The sequence below is a fragment of the Cibotium barometz genome, chromosome 23 (genome assembly GCF_041138505.1).
Source record: "Cibotium barometz isolate CiBa-2024 chromosome 23, ASM4113850v1, whole genome shotgun sequence".
NCBI lineage: Eukaryota > Viridiplantae > Streptophyta > Polypodiopsida > Cyatheales > Cibotiaceae > Cibotium > Cibotium barometz.
The window spans coordinates 51341984-51361261 of NC_141068.1; the positions used below are offsets into that span (position 1 = coordinate 51341984).

At 45.2% G+C, this 19278-nt stretch overlaps 1 protein-coding gene across 3 annotated transcripts in view; it reads left to right on the top strand.

The window, feature by feature from the left end:
* Positions 1–16118, top strand: part of LOC147626070 (uncharacterized) — a 49920-nt gene extending 33802 nt beyond the window's left edge. For 2 of the 3 annotated variants that reach the window (XM_086817630.1, XM_086817631.1), the window contains exons 7-8: positions 14624–14734; positions 14953–16118. In XM_086817630.1, coding sequence (XP_086673756.1) covers positions 14624–14734; positions 14953–15639 — 798 coding nt within the window. In that variant the 3' untranslated portion in view covers positions 15640–16118. Of the gene's footprint in view, positions 1–14623; positions 14742–14952 lie in introns of all 3 variants that reach the window. The other variant, XM_086817633.1, reaches the window with a different exon arrangement.
* Positions 16119–19278: the final 3160 nt, after the last annotated feature.

The window sequence follows — 19278 nt, forward strand, 5'->3', positions numbered from 1 at the left end:
AAGTCCAGATCATCATGCGCAACCAAAGCTAACACAGCTCTAAGTGTGGTCATTTTGACCACTGGAGAGAAGATCTCATCAAAGTCCACACCATATTCCTGCTTGAAGCCCTTAGCCACTAACCTGGCTTTGTATCTTGGCTTTGCATCTGGTGCAACTTTGAGCCTGTATACCCACTTGCATGGCAAAACCTTCTTGCCTGCAGGCAAATGCACCAACTTCCATGTTCCATTTTTGTGCAGAGAATCCATCTCTGACTTCATGGCACGCTCCCAAAGAGCTTTGTCTGCCCTCTGTAAAGCCTCCTTGTAACATGAGGGCTCCCCATAGTCAGTAAGCATCAAGTAGTCAACCCCTGGAACAAACCTGTCAGGGGCTCTGGAGGGTCTTGTGGACCTCCGTACCCAATGACCATCATTTGCAGGTTGCTGTCCAGCCTGCATATCACCCATTGGTGGCTCCTGTTCCATGCCATAAGGCTGAAAAATCATGCCTGGTATTTCCTCTAACTGTGGTATATCCATAGGGATATCTTCTGCCATCTCTGGCTGTCCATTTGGACCATTTTCAGCACCATTTAAGGGCTAGTTTTCCTGCTGTAATGACTGATTTACAGCCCTTGGTTGTTGTCCATGATGTCCATCATCATCAAAGATGACTCTGCTAGGCTCCTGTTGCCTTGCAGGCTCCTTATACATGCATGTTTCATCAAAAATGACATCATTGCTACGTATAATCTTTTTATTTACGGGATCCCAAAGTCTATACCCCATTTCACCTTTGTCACTATATCCTAGGAATATGCATTTGTGAGACTTACGATCAAGTTTGGTGCGCATTTCCCTGCGTATGTGCACGTACGCAACGCAACCAAACACTCTCAAGTGCTTGTATGACGGAGGCTTCCCTGTCCATACTTCCTCTGGCACTTTCCCACCAAGCCTCGTGTTAGGTGACCTGTTTATAAGGTGAACGGCTGTCATAACAGCTTCAGCCCAAAAACCATGAGGTAACGCAGCATGTGACAACATAGAACGGACCTTCTCCTGAATGGTCCTGTTTATCCTCTCTGCTGTCCCGTTTTGTGGAGGATCATAAGGAGTAGAGAGCTCCCTCTTGATGCCTTTAGCATCACAAAAGTCCTGAAACTGTTTGGACATATACTCTCCACCATTGTCGGAACGCAAAGCTTTCAGTGTTTTGCCAGTTTGATTCTCAACAAGAGCAACAAACTTCTGAAACACTGAGAATGTATCACTCTTCAAACGAAGAGGATAGACCCACACCTTGCGTGTGGCATCATCAATAAAAGACACAAAATATTTTGCCCCTCCCAAAGAAAGCTGAGGCATCTCACATACATCTGTATGCACAAGCTCTAACTCAGCATCTTTCTGTCCAAGAGCTTTCTTGTGGGGGCACTGTAGTTGCCTACCATATATACAATGCTCACAAAACTGAAAACTTGAAAACTTTAGAGAAGGCAAGTAACCCAAACGAGACAATTGCTCCATTCCTTTGACACTCATGTGTCCCAACCGGCTATGCCACATAGAGATTTCCGGCAGCTCGGTTGCATTTACATTAGCATGGTGACAAACACCTGCATGCGTGAAATAAAGAGTGTCCACCTTAGAGTTTCTGCCATCTGGCAACAACCAGTGAGCCCTTACTAATCTTCCACTTTCCACGACCAAATGTGGTAACATAATCAGCATCATCAAGCTGTCCAGTAGAAAGCAGGTTCTTTTTGATCTCAGGCACATGCCTGACATCATGGAGCATAAGCCGTGAGCCATCTGAAAACACAAGCCTCACATCACCTCTGCCAAGAATCTTGCATGCATGGTTATCACCCAAATAAACCACTCCTTCATTGCCAGCAGTATACCTGACAAACAAGTCTCTGCAACCTGTGACATGAAAGGAGGCACCTGAATCAATGATCCATGAGTGCATACCATGACCACCTGTAAGAAGTGAATGGGCATCAAGTGAAGACGTAAATAGGACCTCATCCTCACTGCCACCTGCATGTGACACATTGATTTCTTCAATCTTGACTCCACTTTTGCCCTTTGGCTTCATCTTTCTCTTTGTCTTTGCCTTTTCCCTTTTCCTTTTGATCATTTTTCCATTTGTAGCATTGCTTTTTAATGTGTCCCTTCTTGCCACAATAATGGCATTCCAAATCCTTTTTGGAGCGAGACTTGCTCCTTCCCCTTTCTTGGCTTTTTCCCCTTTGTTGGGATCTCCCACGTGCATTCATTGCATTGGACTTTCCAACAGAGTTGTTTTTCCTGTTCATCTCTTCTTGAAGAAGAGCACCCTCAACATCTGCATATGACAGCATAGCATGCGAATTGCTAGTGGCTGTCCTGAATGTGTCCCAACTCTCTGGCAAAGTGCATAGCAGAAAAGTGGCTTTGAACTCATCGTCCATTGCCTACTTTTGATTAATGACCTGGCTGACAATACCATTAAACTCATTTAGGTGGGCTGTCATAGACGCCCCTTCCTTCATCTGAAGACTTATGAGTTTCTTCAACCAATACACTTTGCTTGAGGCACTTTGTTGGGCATACAAGTCCTGCAATCTCTGCCACATTCCCCAAGCTGTCTTCTCTTCACGAATGCTGAAAAGTAATGAGTCTGACACAGACAACATGATAGTAGATCTTGCCAGCTCATCCATATCTTCCCACTCTTCAGCAGTAAGAGAAGCGGGCATTACACCCCTTTCTTTGATAGGCTTGTGCTGCTTTTTCTGGAGCAACACATTGTAGCACTGGGTTTGCCAAATATCATAATTATGCGAGCCTTCAAGCTTCTTGATGTGAAGCAATGAAGAGCTCTCACCTGTGGTTGCCATAGCAATATGCAACCTGTCAATGCCTGACTCCCTGCAAAATGTGCAAACACTGCACCAAAAGCACACAAAGTGCTCACAGTTGTTCTCCCAAGGTCTATCTCCCACTGCGGAAGCACAAATGCAACTTTTCTCCCACTTTATGTGATGAAATCACCAAAATCTGGTTGCTGCAGATTTAGGACAGCACCTTAAATGTGATCTGTTGCCCTTCCAAAGTACTGTACAGCAGTACTAAGTGCTCACTTGTGATGTACCAAACCTATACCGGCAAGTACAACAGCTGAAATTGAACCTTTTCCTCATTCAAAACAGTGTACAGCCATGCCAAAACTTGCACAAAGCTGTGCCAAATCTGTACCAGCAGGTACAGTAGCAATAAATGCTCTCGTGGCTGTCCAAATGAGTAAAAATCAGACTTTTACAGTCCCGAACACTGCATAAAATAGTCCCGAACAGAAATTGGGCCAAAGCCCCTTGACTGCAAGCTGATTTTTGAGGATTCAAGGCATAAATGTCTTGCCTGCTGCTTTGCCAAGCTTAACAAGCATAAAATCTTGAAAAGCCCCTTGATTTGAGATCAATTTCTGATCATACATGGTACATTGACGCACAGGAAGGCATCGAGAGTGTTCACGATGCTTCCCCCTGGCCACATATACATCCAAATAATGAAAGCCCCTTGATTTACAGGCACATTGAGTGCTTGTAAGGCATCAACACATTATCCACAGCATCAACTGCGAGTGCCTGCATGCAAATCAACCCAATCGGCACAAAAGCCCCTTGATTTGCACTGCAATTTGCTGCAATTTTGCCCAAATGTGCGATTTCTCACATCATACAGCATGTATGAGTGCTTAATTGCACAATTACATCAAAAGCCCCAAATTTCAACATTCAATTTCCTGCAAATTGATCCTGATTGTGACCAATTTTTTGCAAATTGATCCTGATTGTGACCAATGTCACCCAATTCTGCCAATTTTGCTCAAAAATTGAGCAATTTGGCACCTGTACCTGCTCAATTGATGATTGACCTGCTCAATTGCAAATCCCAAAAAAAAATTGAAGCAAGATACCTTGTAATTTCTGAATTTTGTTGCAGGAAAGGGGTTGTGCTGAATTTGGTTTCAGAAATCTGATGCTGTTGGAGGGCTCTTCAGAAGATCAAGACAGCAACCTATGCTCTCAGCTCCACACTGTGGTATGCTTGCTGCTGAGACTGGATCGCCCAAATGCACTTCAAGCGTCCCCAACTCCTGTGCTTAATCGATTGTTGGAGACGAAGGGAGTACGAGACTGCAACAGAGAGTGTGCAGTGCTCAACTGCACGATGGAGATGGGCCGGAGCAGTTGAATTTGCTGGTGATTCCGCCCAACGCGTTGTGAGCCGACTCCGCCTGTAAGCCAGTCGACGACTAACGCCCAGCACTGACACGTGGTTGTGAGTGCGTAAAGGTGTTGAATGCGCTGGCCTCCTCGCTCGACGCCTGGCTGCTGCCCAACGCGTTGTGAGCCGACTCTGCCTGTAAGCCAGTCGACGACTAACGCCCAGCGCTTGTCTCGCCTATTGGAGCTGTCGCTATGAGATGTTGCTGCTCAGCTGTTGGTCTGCGTTGTAGAAGCACAAGAGAGAAATCAGCGCCTGCACCTTCGACACCACCAGCAAATTCGACACCACTAGTCTCTACAGCAAATTCGACACCACCAGTTGGAAGTTCAAGCTCTGATACCAGTTGTGTGGGAGAGAGAAGAATTAGGGTTAGGTTAATTCATGTGGGAGACATACACTGAGAAACAACAAGGGAGAGAGAGAGAGAGAGTTGTGGGGATAAGTCAACTCATGATGATATGAGTGTGACTCCCCTATCACACATGTATATTGCACTAGTATACATAGTGCACTTAGTACATTAAAAGTACCAAGTGTACTATGTACTATAACTTATGGGCTTGTACACACTATAAGGGTGGGCATAACGCCTTTACCCCAACAACCGAATAGCCACATCCTCTGTAGAGATATCCTTGCCACAAACAGCAAGCTCGTCTCGGAGATCTTTCATCTTCAAGATGAAAGTAAATAAAGATGGAAAGGCAGAAACTGACAAAATCATAAGCTGCTTTTCCAAAGCCAAAATCCGACCCGCAGACTTAATCTCATAAAGATCTACAAATGCCTTTCAAACTTCATGTGTGGCATCTGCTGCACACACATGAGAGAGAACATAATCTTGACAATTCAACATCAAAAAAGAGAAAACACGACGATCATTTGCCCGCCAAATATCAATCTGTGCTTGAGTCACACCAGCGGTAGCAAGGGTGGGAGGGGTGGCATTGGTAGCTGTAACAAGTCAATCCCAAAGATCCACTCCACACAAGGCTCCACACAAGGCTGATTTCACCTTCACCTTCCACAAAGTGTAGTTGGAGCCATCCAACTTTGCAAACTCGAAGAACATATGAAGAGTAGTTGGGACAGCCATCACAAAAGCTCGGGCTCAGTCTCAGAAAAAAAAAACACAATCTCGGAAGAAGTGTCCACCATAGGTACCGGATGCCACCAATCCTCAAATCAAAACACCAACAATTGCAAGAAACACCTGTAGAGGAAAAAACGCAGCACAACATGCTGCTGCCCTGAAACAGTGCAGCCGACAAGTGTACAAGGGGTCTCAAGGGTCAAAACTGGTGATGGATGACCTGTAGCTACAGTGGAGAAGTGCTGGGAAGAGGCCAGCGGACCAGCAGCAGAGCTGAGAACAAAACGCAGAGATGAAGGTGCTGAAAACTGAGGAGAAGCTGGGGCAGGGTACTCGTCGTGTACTTGCTCTTGTGACTTCTCAGTCGCGGTCGTGGATTGTGGATAGCGGTGCTACTGCTCACATGACACGTCATCGGCATTGGTTCGAGGACTTTACTGCCATGACAGGTGATATCACTTTGGGTGATTCTTTTTCCGTGCCAGTTCATGGACATGGCACTATCCCCATCTTCCGCTCCTCCAAGGACAAGAGGTTCTTCTTTGATGTTCTATACATTCTAGACTTGGCATTTAACCTATTGTCAGTGAGTGCTCTTACAGCTCATGGTGCGGAGGTTATCTTCCCTCGTTGTGAGATTACTATTTGTGATAAGGAGACTGGGAGCATCTTGGCTCAGGGAGTCTAGGATAGTGGCTTGTACAAGTTGACCGCTTTGCTTTCTATTGATTCTTCTTCAGCTCTTTGGCATGCTCGGTTTGGCCATTTGAGCTATCAGCTTCTACAGCGAGCTTCAAAGGATAGGGTTTACCGACCATCAAGGCTCCATCTTTTGTTTGTTTCTCTTGTTTACGAGGGAAGCAACATCGAGCCGCCTTTCCGAAGGAGGCGACACACAGATCTTCGACATCACTTGCTCTTGTTGATGCAGACTTATGTGGTCCTATGAGTACTGCGTCTTTGAGTAAGGCGTTGTACATGCTCATGATGGTGGATGACTTCTCCAGATATACTTGGGTCTTCTTTTTAAAGTCCAAGGATGAGGCTTTTCAACACTTTTGTGATTGGAGAGTTGAGGTGAAAAAAGAGACCAATTATTCGGTCAAGGTTCTCAGGACCGCCAGAGGGGGTGAGTTTACATCCTAGGAGCTTCAGCAATATTGCAGGGATCATGGCATTCGGAGATAGCTTACTACAGCATATACTCCATCATAGAATGGAGTTGCAGAAAGGAAGAATAGGACCATCGTGGAGATGGCACATGCTATGCTTGAGCATTCTTCATTACCTCAACGTTCTGGGGGTTGAGTCGGCTTCTACTGTTGTCTACATTCAGAACAGGTCTCCTACTGCTACTCTTTTAGAGAAAACTCCATATGAGGCTTTCCATGGTGAGAAGCCCTCTCTTGTTCATTTGCGGGTATTTGGTTGTTCTATATGATCAGTAGATCGACAAAGTTGTTGTGAGCTGTGATGTGGTGTTCGACGAGACTCTTGCATCTTCTGAGGGGGGTGGTGAGCTTCTTCTTCCTCCGCCTCCTCCTCCTCCTCTCCCTGCTTCTGTTACACCTCTAGTTGTGGATTCTCAATCAGATGATGATGATGACTCTGCTCCTCCTCCAGTGAGTTCGAGCAAATCTGTGCATGGATGATATTTTTAGACACTTCATGATTCTGGGTTACATGAGCTTCCTTCTTCTCCTCCGCCTGGTTCTCACAGGCGATCTTCCAGAGTTTCAAGGAAACAAATTCATGAGGACAACATGTTTGTTAACTATGCTCTTATGTCCTCTATTATTCACGGTCCTTTTGATCCCACTTCTGTGGACCAGGCTCTTTCACATGAGCCTTGGCGTCGTGCTATGCAGGCAGAGCTGGATGTTATTGAACGGAATGACACTTGGATTTTGGTGCCTAGGCCACTGCAGCGTAAGGTGATTGGTGTGCACTGGATCTTCAAAACGAAGTACCAAGGTGATGGTAGCTTGGACAAGCACAAGGCGAGGTTGGTTGCCAAGGGTTATTCTCAGCACCTTGGAGTCGACTTCGATGAGACCTTCGCTCTGACGGCCCGGATGACTACCATTCGCACCGTTATTACTCTCGCAGGACATCATAGATGGCCTGTATTCTAGATGGAGATCAAGTCGGCTTTTTTGAATGGAGAGCTTACACAGGAAGTGTATGTTGATCAGCCGTCGGGATTTGAGGTTCTAGGCAAACAAGATCACGTTTACTGTGACTGAAGAAAGCTTTGTATGGTTTGCAGTAGGCTCTGCGGGCTTGGTACTAGTGGATTGATGAGTTCTTTCAGAAGCTTGGCCTGTGCCGTTCTCATACAGATTTGAACCTTTATATCCTCCTTGAGAGGGTTGGTTGTTATCATTGTGGTCTACGTTGATGACCTCATCTTTACATTTTCTTGTTCTGCGAGGATCCGTTCAGTCATGGATGCTTTGGAGACAGAGTTTGAGATGAGATAGATCTTGGCCTTTTGCATTATTTTCTTGGCTTTGAGATTTGGCAAACCCCTAAGGGTATTTTCTTCTCTGAACAGAAGTACACACGAGAGATACTTGACAGGTTTCAGATGAGAATGGATGGAGATCAGCATCTTCTCTTATGGATACTAGTGAGAAGCTTTCTCTTCTTGATGCTTCTCTAGGATTGATCAGGGACAATATCGGGTTCACGTCGATTGTTTGATTTGGTTGACCTACTCCCGATTGGACATTTGTTTCGCAGTCGGCTTATTGCGTTCTTTCGCATCCAAAACCCGTCAGCAGCATTGGCAGTGTGCTCTCAGGGTTCTTCGGTACTTGCGTGGTACTTTGCACTTTGGCATCTTCTATGGCCAATGGTGCACTCTTCTTTGATTCAGATTGGATTGGAGATCCAGATACTCGGCGTTCGATTGGGTTAAGCTCCATTTCATGGAGCTGTAAAAAGTAGCCTGTTGTGGCACTTTCCTCTACAGAGGCGGATTATCGTGCATGTGAGGCGATTTGGTTGCGGAGATTATTGGGAGAACTTGGCTTTTCTCCTACCGGATCTACTCTTCTTTGGTGTGACAATCAGAGTTGCATCGCCATCACCAAGAACCGTGTGTTTCATGCTCGTACGAAACACATTGAGATTCAGTATCACTATGTTCGTGAACGAGTTCTTGTTGGAGATATGCGTTTGGAGTATTGTCCTTCAACAGAGAATGCAACAGATTTGTTCACCAAGCTGGTTTCTCAGGCTTCCTTGGCTCCTCATCTTCGGCTTCTCGGAGTTTGTTTAGCATCTGGTGTTGAGAGGGGGTGTTAGCACATTCATCCCCAGTTTCTGCTCATGTTTGGAGTCCCTTTTGGTCCCTTTATATGGCCCTTGATTGTCGGATGGCCACCCCTATTTTCTGCTATTTTTCCATATTTTTCTTGGTATTTTTCCAAGTCGGGTGTTGTCTTTTTCAGTCAGCCAGCTCCATGTCCTCAGCCTACCAGGTCTAGTTGTCTAGGCGGCCAGCCCTACTTTACCTATTTATAGGTGGGCTTTTCCTCCCTCACTTTTCATTGTGTAGTCTTGATTTGTATCTCTCACTTATGAGACCTTTTATAGGATTGCTTCATTGCAGTATATTCAGCATAGTTGCTTCATATTTCTCTCTCTCTCTCTCTCTCTCTCTCTCTCTCTCTCTCTCTCGCACTCTCTCTCAGCACACTCTAGTGCTTGTATGCTTCCGCTTTGTGCACTCTTTCACCAAGTTGGCGCCATGGGCCTCGTACACTTAATGCTAATACTAATGCGAGTGCCAATTCCATCTATGGTCCTATGTTTTGACATGTGTGTGAAACGGGTACAGTGAGCTGCGTGTTTTGTGATCACTTGCTCTGTGTAGCCGCTGCCAAACAGCAGCACAACATACTGACGTATACCCATAGCATTTGGAAACTTATCTCGCTCATACACTTGACTATCATCCCCCTTTTGTGTATCTTCAAGCTTCTGCTAAGAATAACACCTGTGGAAGGCCGTGGAACCGCTATAGATGGTGGGTCTGGGGATGGGTGTAGTTGGGCAGCTGACTCACCACCATTGCCTCTTGGCATCAGGCTTGTAGTGTTGACATTTTTGGGCAATTTCTAATGGCAGGCCCTGCTGTATGGCACCAGAAACATCGATTTTCTCTTTAATATTACGCCTTCTCAGTCCGGTTCAGGTGGCCACCAAGTTTTCCTTCCTTTCTGGTCTAGACTAAGCTGGGATTTGGTTGTGGTACGCTTGGAGCTAGAAGCTCCGGAGGACTGCCTAGTCTGCCCCTTGTTCCCCTGGAAGCGTGAGGCTTGGGAGTCGGGGGTTGGGTAGCTTTGGGTTTTCCCATTGTACTTAAATTCAATGTTCTGCGCAAGCGAGACCGCGTGGTCAAATGAAGTGGTGGTAAAAACCGCTTTGAACTGGGCCCACTCGTATTTGGCCACACCATGCTCGCCCACGCGGAAGCTTGTGGAACCTTTTACTTGACATGCAGAGATCATTCACAAAACTGAAATTATGCAAGAGAGAGTATTACACAAGTGTGGGTTCCAATAACCCTCACAAGGCCCCCCATGCTGACTTGGGACCGAATCTGAACCTCTTCTCCTTGCGTTAATGGTTTAGGGCTGCCTCTAGCAGTGGTATCTATGTGTGCAAGACACTGAGAGTTGGAGATCCAGGACTGAACACATGCTTATATAGGGGTTTTTGGTCTGGCCAACTTGAGCAAAACAGGCCAACCTTGTCCTTTTGCTGGTCGTTAAGAAAATATCCCCCCTTTTTGCAATTTCACAAGGGCGCCTACCTCTTTGGCCTTTGGGCACCCTAGAAGACCATGGCCCCTAAATAGGGTGGCCATGAGGCTGCCAAAGGCTCCCATACATGGAATAGTCCACGCCCCCAAAAAGTCTGGAGGTGCTAGTACTCAAAATGAGTTTTGCACACACCAGGGTGATGCATTTGACCCTTGACCTGACGATTGGCACCTGACCAATAGCCTAATAAGTGACCGAGACGACATGACAATGTTAAACATACAAGGAAGTCCCACTAGTGTGGGATGGACAGGATGCTGACATGTGTGGGACATGCATGACATTGACCTTGACTACCCCTTGTTGGTACTTTGGTGACTCGTCCTTGGACAAGGGCTCACAAATGCTTGGTGTCTGGCATTAGGGCCTTGCACTTGTGCTGGTGTAGTATGCCCACATCATCCAAGTGGGGGATGCACCTAATAGAACAACACCCCCCCCCCCCCCCAGCATGTGGCGGATCAGGGGGTTCCAGATCAGGGGCTGCCGAAGGCGCTCCTCGGAGGCTACCGGAACCGACTGTTGCAGGGCCGGCCTAAGGTGATCCCAAGCTCGTAGTAGGTTGGCAGAAAATCTGTCCTCAAAAGCTGGGCTAAAGCCACGGGCCTGCATCTCCAAGATCCATCTAGTGCTCTGCGGCCAAGGGCCCCCTAGGCTTGGAGTACGGGCTGAAATCCTGGCCAAGAGGAAATCCTTCTAAGGCTAGCCGCTTGGGAGAAGTCCTCTAACAATCAATTTGTTTTTTGTCTATCCTAGCATTTTCTCCAACTCCCCGTATCTTCTCCCTCAACCCAGACTGCCTTTCTCCCTGTACTCCCTAGCTGCATGCTTGTTTGAACACTCTCAGGTCTTTCCCCTTTCAAAGGATTCCATGGCAGCCACTGCTGCTTCCCTGACAGAGGCAGCCCTCTACTGCGAATTTTCAGAACTGGACTTCCGACTCCTTTCCACCTCTGTGGTCTTCTCGGAGGCAGTCTGCAAGCTTGTCAGCAGCAGAACTGCGTGTGGCTATTTCCTATAAAGTAAGGGTATATTTCATTCATAAAGTGAGAGGCAGACTCACGACGAGTGGGTTTTGTTTAACCCCCGAGGCTGAAGATCTGTGACCTCCTGCAAGTTGCCCGTATCGGATACATGTGCAATGAGTTTGATGTGGCCTCCCTCGTGGAGAAGATCATGTCCAAAGACTTGTAGCAGTATGAGGCACGCATGTTTACTTCGCTAGGTGGAGACATGTCGCAAAGCCTTATGGCAGTACGAGGCACCCAGGTTTACTTTGCTAGGTAGAGACATGAATCCTTTCTGGACTTTGATGCATTTGTTAGGGGTGACTGGTTTCATGGTCACGTTGTGTTTCCCGTGTACTGCCGGAGGAATATTTTGACATTCTCGTGGCGTTTGAGTGCTCCATTGGCTAGGTATTGAGGCCCTTTAGACGGTGTCCGTGTGAGTTCTCATTGCCCCTCTGGAGAACCTCCCTTGCACCTTGTGATCCAATGACTAGACAACTCCCATTTCCTGCGGGGGATTGAGTTTTCTGGTTACCCGAGCAGCATATTGTCTGCCAATTGGTAGACATTGCATGCTCATGTGCTTGCCATTGCTCCGGCGGAGGCAAAATGGCGCGTATGCCCTCTAGAGTGATGCCCTTGGCGGAGGCCTCGTGGATGGTGATGGCCAGGGGTAGACACCCCCCCCGCAAGGAGCCCTCCACCCCTACTTTGCCCACCTGAGACCTGACTTCCAAGATTGGAGGTGCTGCAAAGCCTTGTGGCAGTATGAGGCACCCAAGTTTACTTCACTAGGTAGAGAAATGAATCCTCACTGGACTTTGATGCATTTGGTAGGGGTCACTGGTTTCATGGTCACGATGTGTTTCTCGTGTACCTGCCCAAGGAATATTTTGAGCTTTTCATGGCGTTTGGGTGCTCCATTGGCCAGGTATTGAGGCCCCTTAGATGGTGTCCATGTGAGTTCTCATTGCCCCTCTCGAGAACCTCCCTTGCACCTTGTGATCCAATGACTAGACAGCGCCCATTTCCTGTGGGGGATTGAGTCTTCTGGTTACCCGAGTACTGCCAATTGGTAGACGTCGCATGCTCATGTGCTTGCCATTGCTCCGGCGGAGACAAAATGGCGCGCACGCCCTTGGTGGAGGCTTCGTGGATGGTGATGGCTAGGGGTAGACACCCCCCTGCAAGGATCCCTCCACCCCTACTTTGCCCACCTGACTTCCAAGATTGGAGGTGCTGCAAAGTGTTATGGCAGTACGAGGCACCCAAGTTTACTTCTCTAGGTAGAGACATGAATCCTTACTGGACTTTGATGCATTTGGTAGGGGTGACTGGTTTCATGGTCACATTGTGTTTCTCGTGTATCTTGTGTACCTGACCAAGGAATATTTTTAGGTTCTCGTGGCGTTTGGGTGCTCCATTGGCCAGGTATTGAGGCCCCTTAGACGGTGTCTGTGTGAGTTGTCATTGCCCCTCTGGAGAACCTCCCTTGCACCTTGTGATCCAATGACTAGATAGCTCCCATTTCCTTCGGGGGATTGAGTTTTCTGGTTACCCGAGCAGCATATTGTCTGCCAATTGGTAGACATCGCATGCTCATGTGCTTGCCATTGCTCCGGCGGAGGCAAAATGGCGCGCATGCCCTCTAGTGACACCCTTGGCGGATGCTTCATGGATGGTGATGACCAGGGGTAGACATCCCCCCGCAAGGAGCCCTCCACCCCTACTTTATCCACCTGACTTCCAAGATTGGAGGTCCCCTCCCCACCCCACCCCACCCCACCCCACCAGTCGCCCTGGAGCAGGAGTAGGCTGCCACCCTTGTCGGCAATGCTCTGGGTAGGGGGCATCACACTGCAGTTATGAGTCCCGAGTTAATGGTTTCCATCTAGAACCATTTATCACATTGATCACTAGATATTCTTGCAGAGCTGCACATGGATTTAATGAACTAGTCACCCAAGCTGGACCCCATAGCACTGACTTCCCCTCTCCTTTTGGGGATTCCAGACTTCACAGCCATCCAAGCTTGTCTTTCAGCCTTCCCCTTGCGCTTTCCCTCATTGCCCTAGACTTGTTCGGTACGGCCCACGGTTATCCCAAAGATTCTCTGACCCAGTCCAGACGATTATCACCTCTTCCCTGTTCTCCGATCCAACGTCCGAGTCCCCTAGGATCAGGGCCATTTGGTGGATATGCATTTTTTAAGTGCCTTCCACTAGACATGAGTGCCTAGAAGGTAGTGGCGGCTCTTCATATCTGTGTCATTCTACACCATTCCTGGCCATCCTGTGATGTTGGTGTGGGCAGTCTTCTCCACGAATGGAGATGGGCTCCTATGATGAGGAGGTGAGGGAGGTCCACCTCTTCGTCTTCTTCCATATCAACTTTGCCAACAACAGGTGGACTTACAGGTATCTGCACCGTGAGGATGACCACCCCAGTACCTCAAGGGATCAGGCTAGGTGAGTGGTCCTGCTTGGTGGTGTGCATCCGTGCCTACCTAGTTACTCCTCGTCCAAACCTGCATCAAAGACTTAACAAGCTGAGGGGGAGCCTAACAGAGCCCGCAATCTCTTTCCCTTGTCATGTGGACCATCTCAAACATCCGTAGCATAAGGGGCCTGTGTAGCCATGTGTGCAGGATGATCATCCGAGAGGAGCTCCAGTGTGCACTCATGGTAGGTGATGTAGATGTGTGCATGATCATACCTTTTGGTTGCTGTTGTTCGCACACCACCACGCCCCCCCCCCTCCCCCGGCAACCAGGGTGGGCTGTGCATCTCCATCAGCAGCTAACTCCTGCCACAGGTATGAGACTCTAGTACCATTGTCCTGTGCAAGGCACAATGGGTGATTCTTACTGTGCCACAGGTATGAGACTCTAGTACCATTGTCCTGTGCAAGGCACAATGGGTACAAACTTGACCCGGGTGGATTGTTTCTATCTTGACAAGATGGTTTGTGACAGGGGTGACTCCGTGGTATCCTGGCTGAAGAGATCTGTCTTCGCATTGTGGAGATTTTTACCCTCTGTCCGGGGAGTACTGCCACAGCCCTGGACAATGCACCCCAAGAGATCAGTTTCTTCCTTCAAAGAACTGCCCAGGATAGGTTGCAGGAGATCCCGTTGAGATTGTTGCATCCCGTGTACCTGGGTGTTACTAGTCGATTTTCACCATGTGCCCAATGGCCCAAGCTAGATTGACAAGGCAATATGCCACTCTTCCAGAAACCCAGCAGTAAGTGATAACTTTTTGATACCTTGGTGACTCGTGTGGTGTTGAATGTGGCTCCATTCTGGGGGCCTCTCTCGTTCGGTTTTTTTCTATCAACTCTTTTTTGGGTAGCTTGTGTTTATTTCATGGCTTAAGTCTGTGGTACGATGTAATATTTTTTTTTTGGAAAATTCTGCAGGAGGAAATTGAAGCAGAAATAAAACAGTTTCGCAAGAGTCTTTCTTTTAAAGCTATTCCAATGCCTTCATTCTATCAAGACTCGACACCACCAAAGCTGGAGATCAAGAAAGTAAGAGGTAGAATTGAGCTAGGGTTTTGGTTACAATGCCTTACTGTTTTGATGTAGAACTGAGTTAGGGTTTTGATACAATGTAGAACAGCCATAGAAGGGCGGGATCTTATTCTCCCTTTGTGGTTTTGATCTTGCTTTTGTAGCTTGTAGTATGACTAGTGGGTGCTCGTAAAGCTAGGTTCGAGGGTAAATTTGCCTCTCTTGTCTATTTACAGATACCTCCAACACGTGCAAAATCACCAAAATTAGGCAGAAAGAGCAATACATGTGATTCCAAGTCAGAAGGCACATCGTGTCCTCCCCAGTTTGATCAGAATATGCAGAACATTGATACACACGTCGAGCCTTCACTGCCCATGTCACAAGAGCTCAAAACAAAGAAATCCAAGGATATAACACCCACTTCAAAAGCAGCACTTGTGAAGGGATCTGGTCCAAACTTGCCAAGCCAAGTGCCCAAGCACACAGTGCCAGAGAAGGAGACTCTGATCAAAGCTGCAATTGACTCTTTGACGTGTGACGAGGACTGTGGTACTGGAAAGCAGCAGAAAGCAACAGACGATTTACTTTCTGATCAGTGCACGTGTGAAAGTCATGTAGACCATTCTGAGAGTCCAAGAAGAGAAATCAAGGCTTCAGCTGACATCCAGTCCAATGGCAATGCAATAAAACCGAAACAGAACAAAAGCAATCAGCATAGTTCAGCAAGTGAGATGACCCAGGAGGTCAAAGAACATGGGATGAAAACGATAAAGAAGAAGCAAGTACATGTTGTTGCTCCCAATGTTGGTACTTCAAAGACAGAGCAAACTGGAAAGGCATCAATGAAACTCATTGCAAGTGGCAGTCAAGAGTTGTCACCAGTCTCTCCCCTCGTTGCAGATGTGGCTGTGGCTTCTTGAAAGCTCTAAGGTTTCATGTGTGCTGGAATCATCTCTGTTATAAAGTCTTAGCATGGCAACATATGGTTCTATTTGTATTGCAATGTTGAAGAGTGGTGACAAAGTGACCAGGTGATTCCAAATTGATTGACATGCTCTCATATACCACACTTTTTAGTAGCTCACTCACAGAGGAGAGGGCAGCACTCACTGTAAGATTGCATTATATTATATCAGCACGCAGAGTGCTGCATGGATAGAGCACTCGAAAGTCTGGTTTTTTTGTTGGGTTCCCAGAGGAGGCGCACTTTCAACCAAGAAATATGAAGATAAGGTTTGTGAATAGGAGTTTGTATTCATTTTTGTACTGGTGCCATTGATTTTGTGGAATAAATTGCTATATGGCATATGGCGGTTTGTAATTTGTGACAGATTTCTATAAAAAGGTTCTTTTTGTATGCAGCTGTTGGTGAATAAGCAGAGCAGCTTTGCATGGTTCATAGCCTTCTTTGAGGTTTTTAGATTTTTTTATTTGTGTTTGTTGCTCTACAGTTTTATTTAAAAAAGAAAAAAAGAAAAATCTTTAAGAATGTTTGCCTTAAATGTGACGAGAAAGAAAAAGAGAATGTACATAAAAGACAAACTAGCTTAAGAGAGGGAGATGCTATTGATGTCTGTGAAACCAAAAAGATATTACATGTGATCCCCATGAGTAAACTTGGATGTCAAGAAAAGCGATGTACCAAAGAGTGTCGAAAACAAAAATGAAAAATGGAAAAACTATGTACCAACAAGACAAATGGTGTTGAGTGGTGTGAGCTCAAATTTTATAAGTTGTGAGCATTGTTTCGTTTCAGCAGATTAATTTCAGAGCTTTTATAACATGCAGATGTCATTACAGGGTAATACAAGTACATACTTTATTGTAAACATGCAATTAATGTATGTGCGTATGTGCATGATGTTAAATGAATAACTGTGTGTGTGTGTGTGTATATATATATATATATATATATATATATGATATGATATAGCTACATTTTCATATGGGTGGACATTGCAATAGGGAAATCTAATTCCAAATAAGTGGAAGTTTCGATTTTGTCCCATCTACAAAACTCATGATTTAATTTAGATAAATATTCATCTAGGGAGTATTGGGTTCGTCCTGTGGTCCTATATTCTTTAAACTAAACCGGGTTTCTTAGTGATTATGGCTAAATTCAGGTTGGAAGTATAAAACGGGAAAAAATCTACGCTAATCTTGATGATGAACTTTTTCTCTGCATCAACCCGATGATGAGGTCGTCCAAAGTAAATATCTCTAAACTCGAGATAATATACAAGCATCCTTACTTTATTGTTTCTTCACATGTACTGGAAAGCTATACTAGCAACTTGATACTCTCGATCAAGATGACACTAAGCCATTATTGTGTCACACAGCTATACGTTTAATACTATGAATTTAAAGAGAATGCTCAATAAAAGAAATAGCTTTATTTTATATATCAGTCTTATTTTTGTACAACATTGAACTCTTTTGTTTGCTCAAATATATCTTGGATTTAGTATTCCATTTTTATGTCGATTACGTGAAAATAAAAGATATTCAAACACAAATGCCATCATATCATCTTCTTGCGACAATCTCAGTATACTAGACAGGTAGGGTCGGGTCATTTGTTACGCCATTCTACAATTATTATTTACTTAATTTATCTTAACAAAACAATTTAAAAACAAGATAGAAGATAAAATGAAGATAAACTTTTACAATTAAAAAAACACTTTATATATATCGAGATTATTTATGTTGGCTATAGACTCAATCCGCTTGCACAAAGTCTGTATCCTCCCCCATGAATAACTATCCTATCCGAGGGTATAAAATATCTAAGCAGTGTATACAATCTATGCTAAAGCAAGCGATTTGGAGTAAGGGTAGAGCATAACACTAGCTCACGTATAACCCCAAGTCCCATGAGTACCATCATCAATGTAACATTCTCCTAGAATTTGGAAGTTAAGCTACAATATTTGTGGACTCGCCCTCGCTCACCATAGTACCATAAGTAGTGTCGGACCTCCTAAGTCGAACTCATCAATATAAAGGCCGATCAAAATAGGTCGCGACTCTGGATCTCAAAGAGTTAGTAATATGATCCAACTCCTCGATGATCTGGGGTACTCTAGTAATCCAAACAGTGGGGATCTGCTGAACCATCTAAAAAAAGAAGAAGCTATATAAGTTTCCATTCCGTTTTCTAATCGTTCACTATATCTATGCTCTACTCCGCACTCCGATATCTTGAAAAACAACCTACGTTCTGGGGACTCCCACCCCCTATATATGATCAAATACGTCTTCCCAGAGTATGGTAATGACATACACGTGTTAAGTAGAGAGTCCCACCTAGGGGCATCATACACAATGGCTAGTGTCTCACTAATTAACAGATTGCATCTTGCATGTGCCAAAAAATCATTACACGATGAAATGTATATGAATCCTCTTACACATGTCCCTTCATGATTCTCACAAGTAAGAGGAGGTGATTAGCGACTATGTACATCACGTACAACATACACCACCGTCTTACTCCTCCATCATGAAGTAAAGAGTCTCTACACCTTGGGACTGACTCCATGTCTCCTAGAGTCTAACCCAATGGTTCACCCATTTTTCTAAACTTTTCAAACATATTTTTGGTTTCATAAGCACCCATTTATTTGGGTGCACCCTACCACCTGCCTTCTAGTGATGTATCCAATTTCTACTTCGACCAAATCCATAGGCACAACCTAGACCCCATTCAATTCCTTGGGTCCAGCCTGCAGCCCTACCATATGGGCCTATATGGAGCCAGTGTGTGAACTGACACACGCATAATTTGTAATTTGTGATAGATTTCTATAAAAAGGTTCTTTTTAAGAAGCACCCTCGCATGGTTCATAGCCTTCTTTGAGGTTTGTGGATTTTTTTTTGTGTTTGTTAATGTTGCATTTTTGTTTCTAGCTGTGAGTAGTCTTGATAATTCTCGGAGATATTCTACAGTTTTATTTACAAAAGAAAAAAAGAATCTTTAAGAATGTTTGTTTGCCTTTAATGTGATGAGAAAGAAAAAGAGAATGTACCTAAAAGACAAGGTAGCTAAAGAGAGGGAGATGCTACTGATGTCTGTGAAACCAAAAAGATATTACGTGTGCTCCATGAGTAAACTTGATGTTAAGAAAAGCGATGTACCAAAACAAAATGAAAAATGGAAAAAATATGTACGAAAAAGACAAATGGTGTTGAGTGGAGTGTGAGCTCAAATTTTATAGCTTGTGAGCATTGTTTCATTTTAGCAGATTAATTTCAGAGCTTTGTATCATGCAGATGTCATTACAGGGTAATACAAGTACATACTTTATTGTTAACATGCAAGTAATGTATGTACATGTTGTTAAATGAATAACTGTGTGTGTGTGTGTGTGTGTGTGTGTGTGTGTGTGTGTGTGTGTGATATAGCTACATTTTCATATGGGTGGACACATTTCTCTTAAAAGTTTACAAGACCTAAGGAATGGCCTTTCTTCGGGAGGATACAATTGTTCTTGTAAACATAGTGCCATAGATTTGTGTAGTTAGATTCTCAATAGTATGTTGTATTTTGA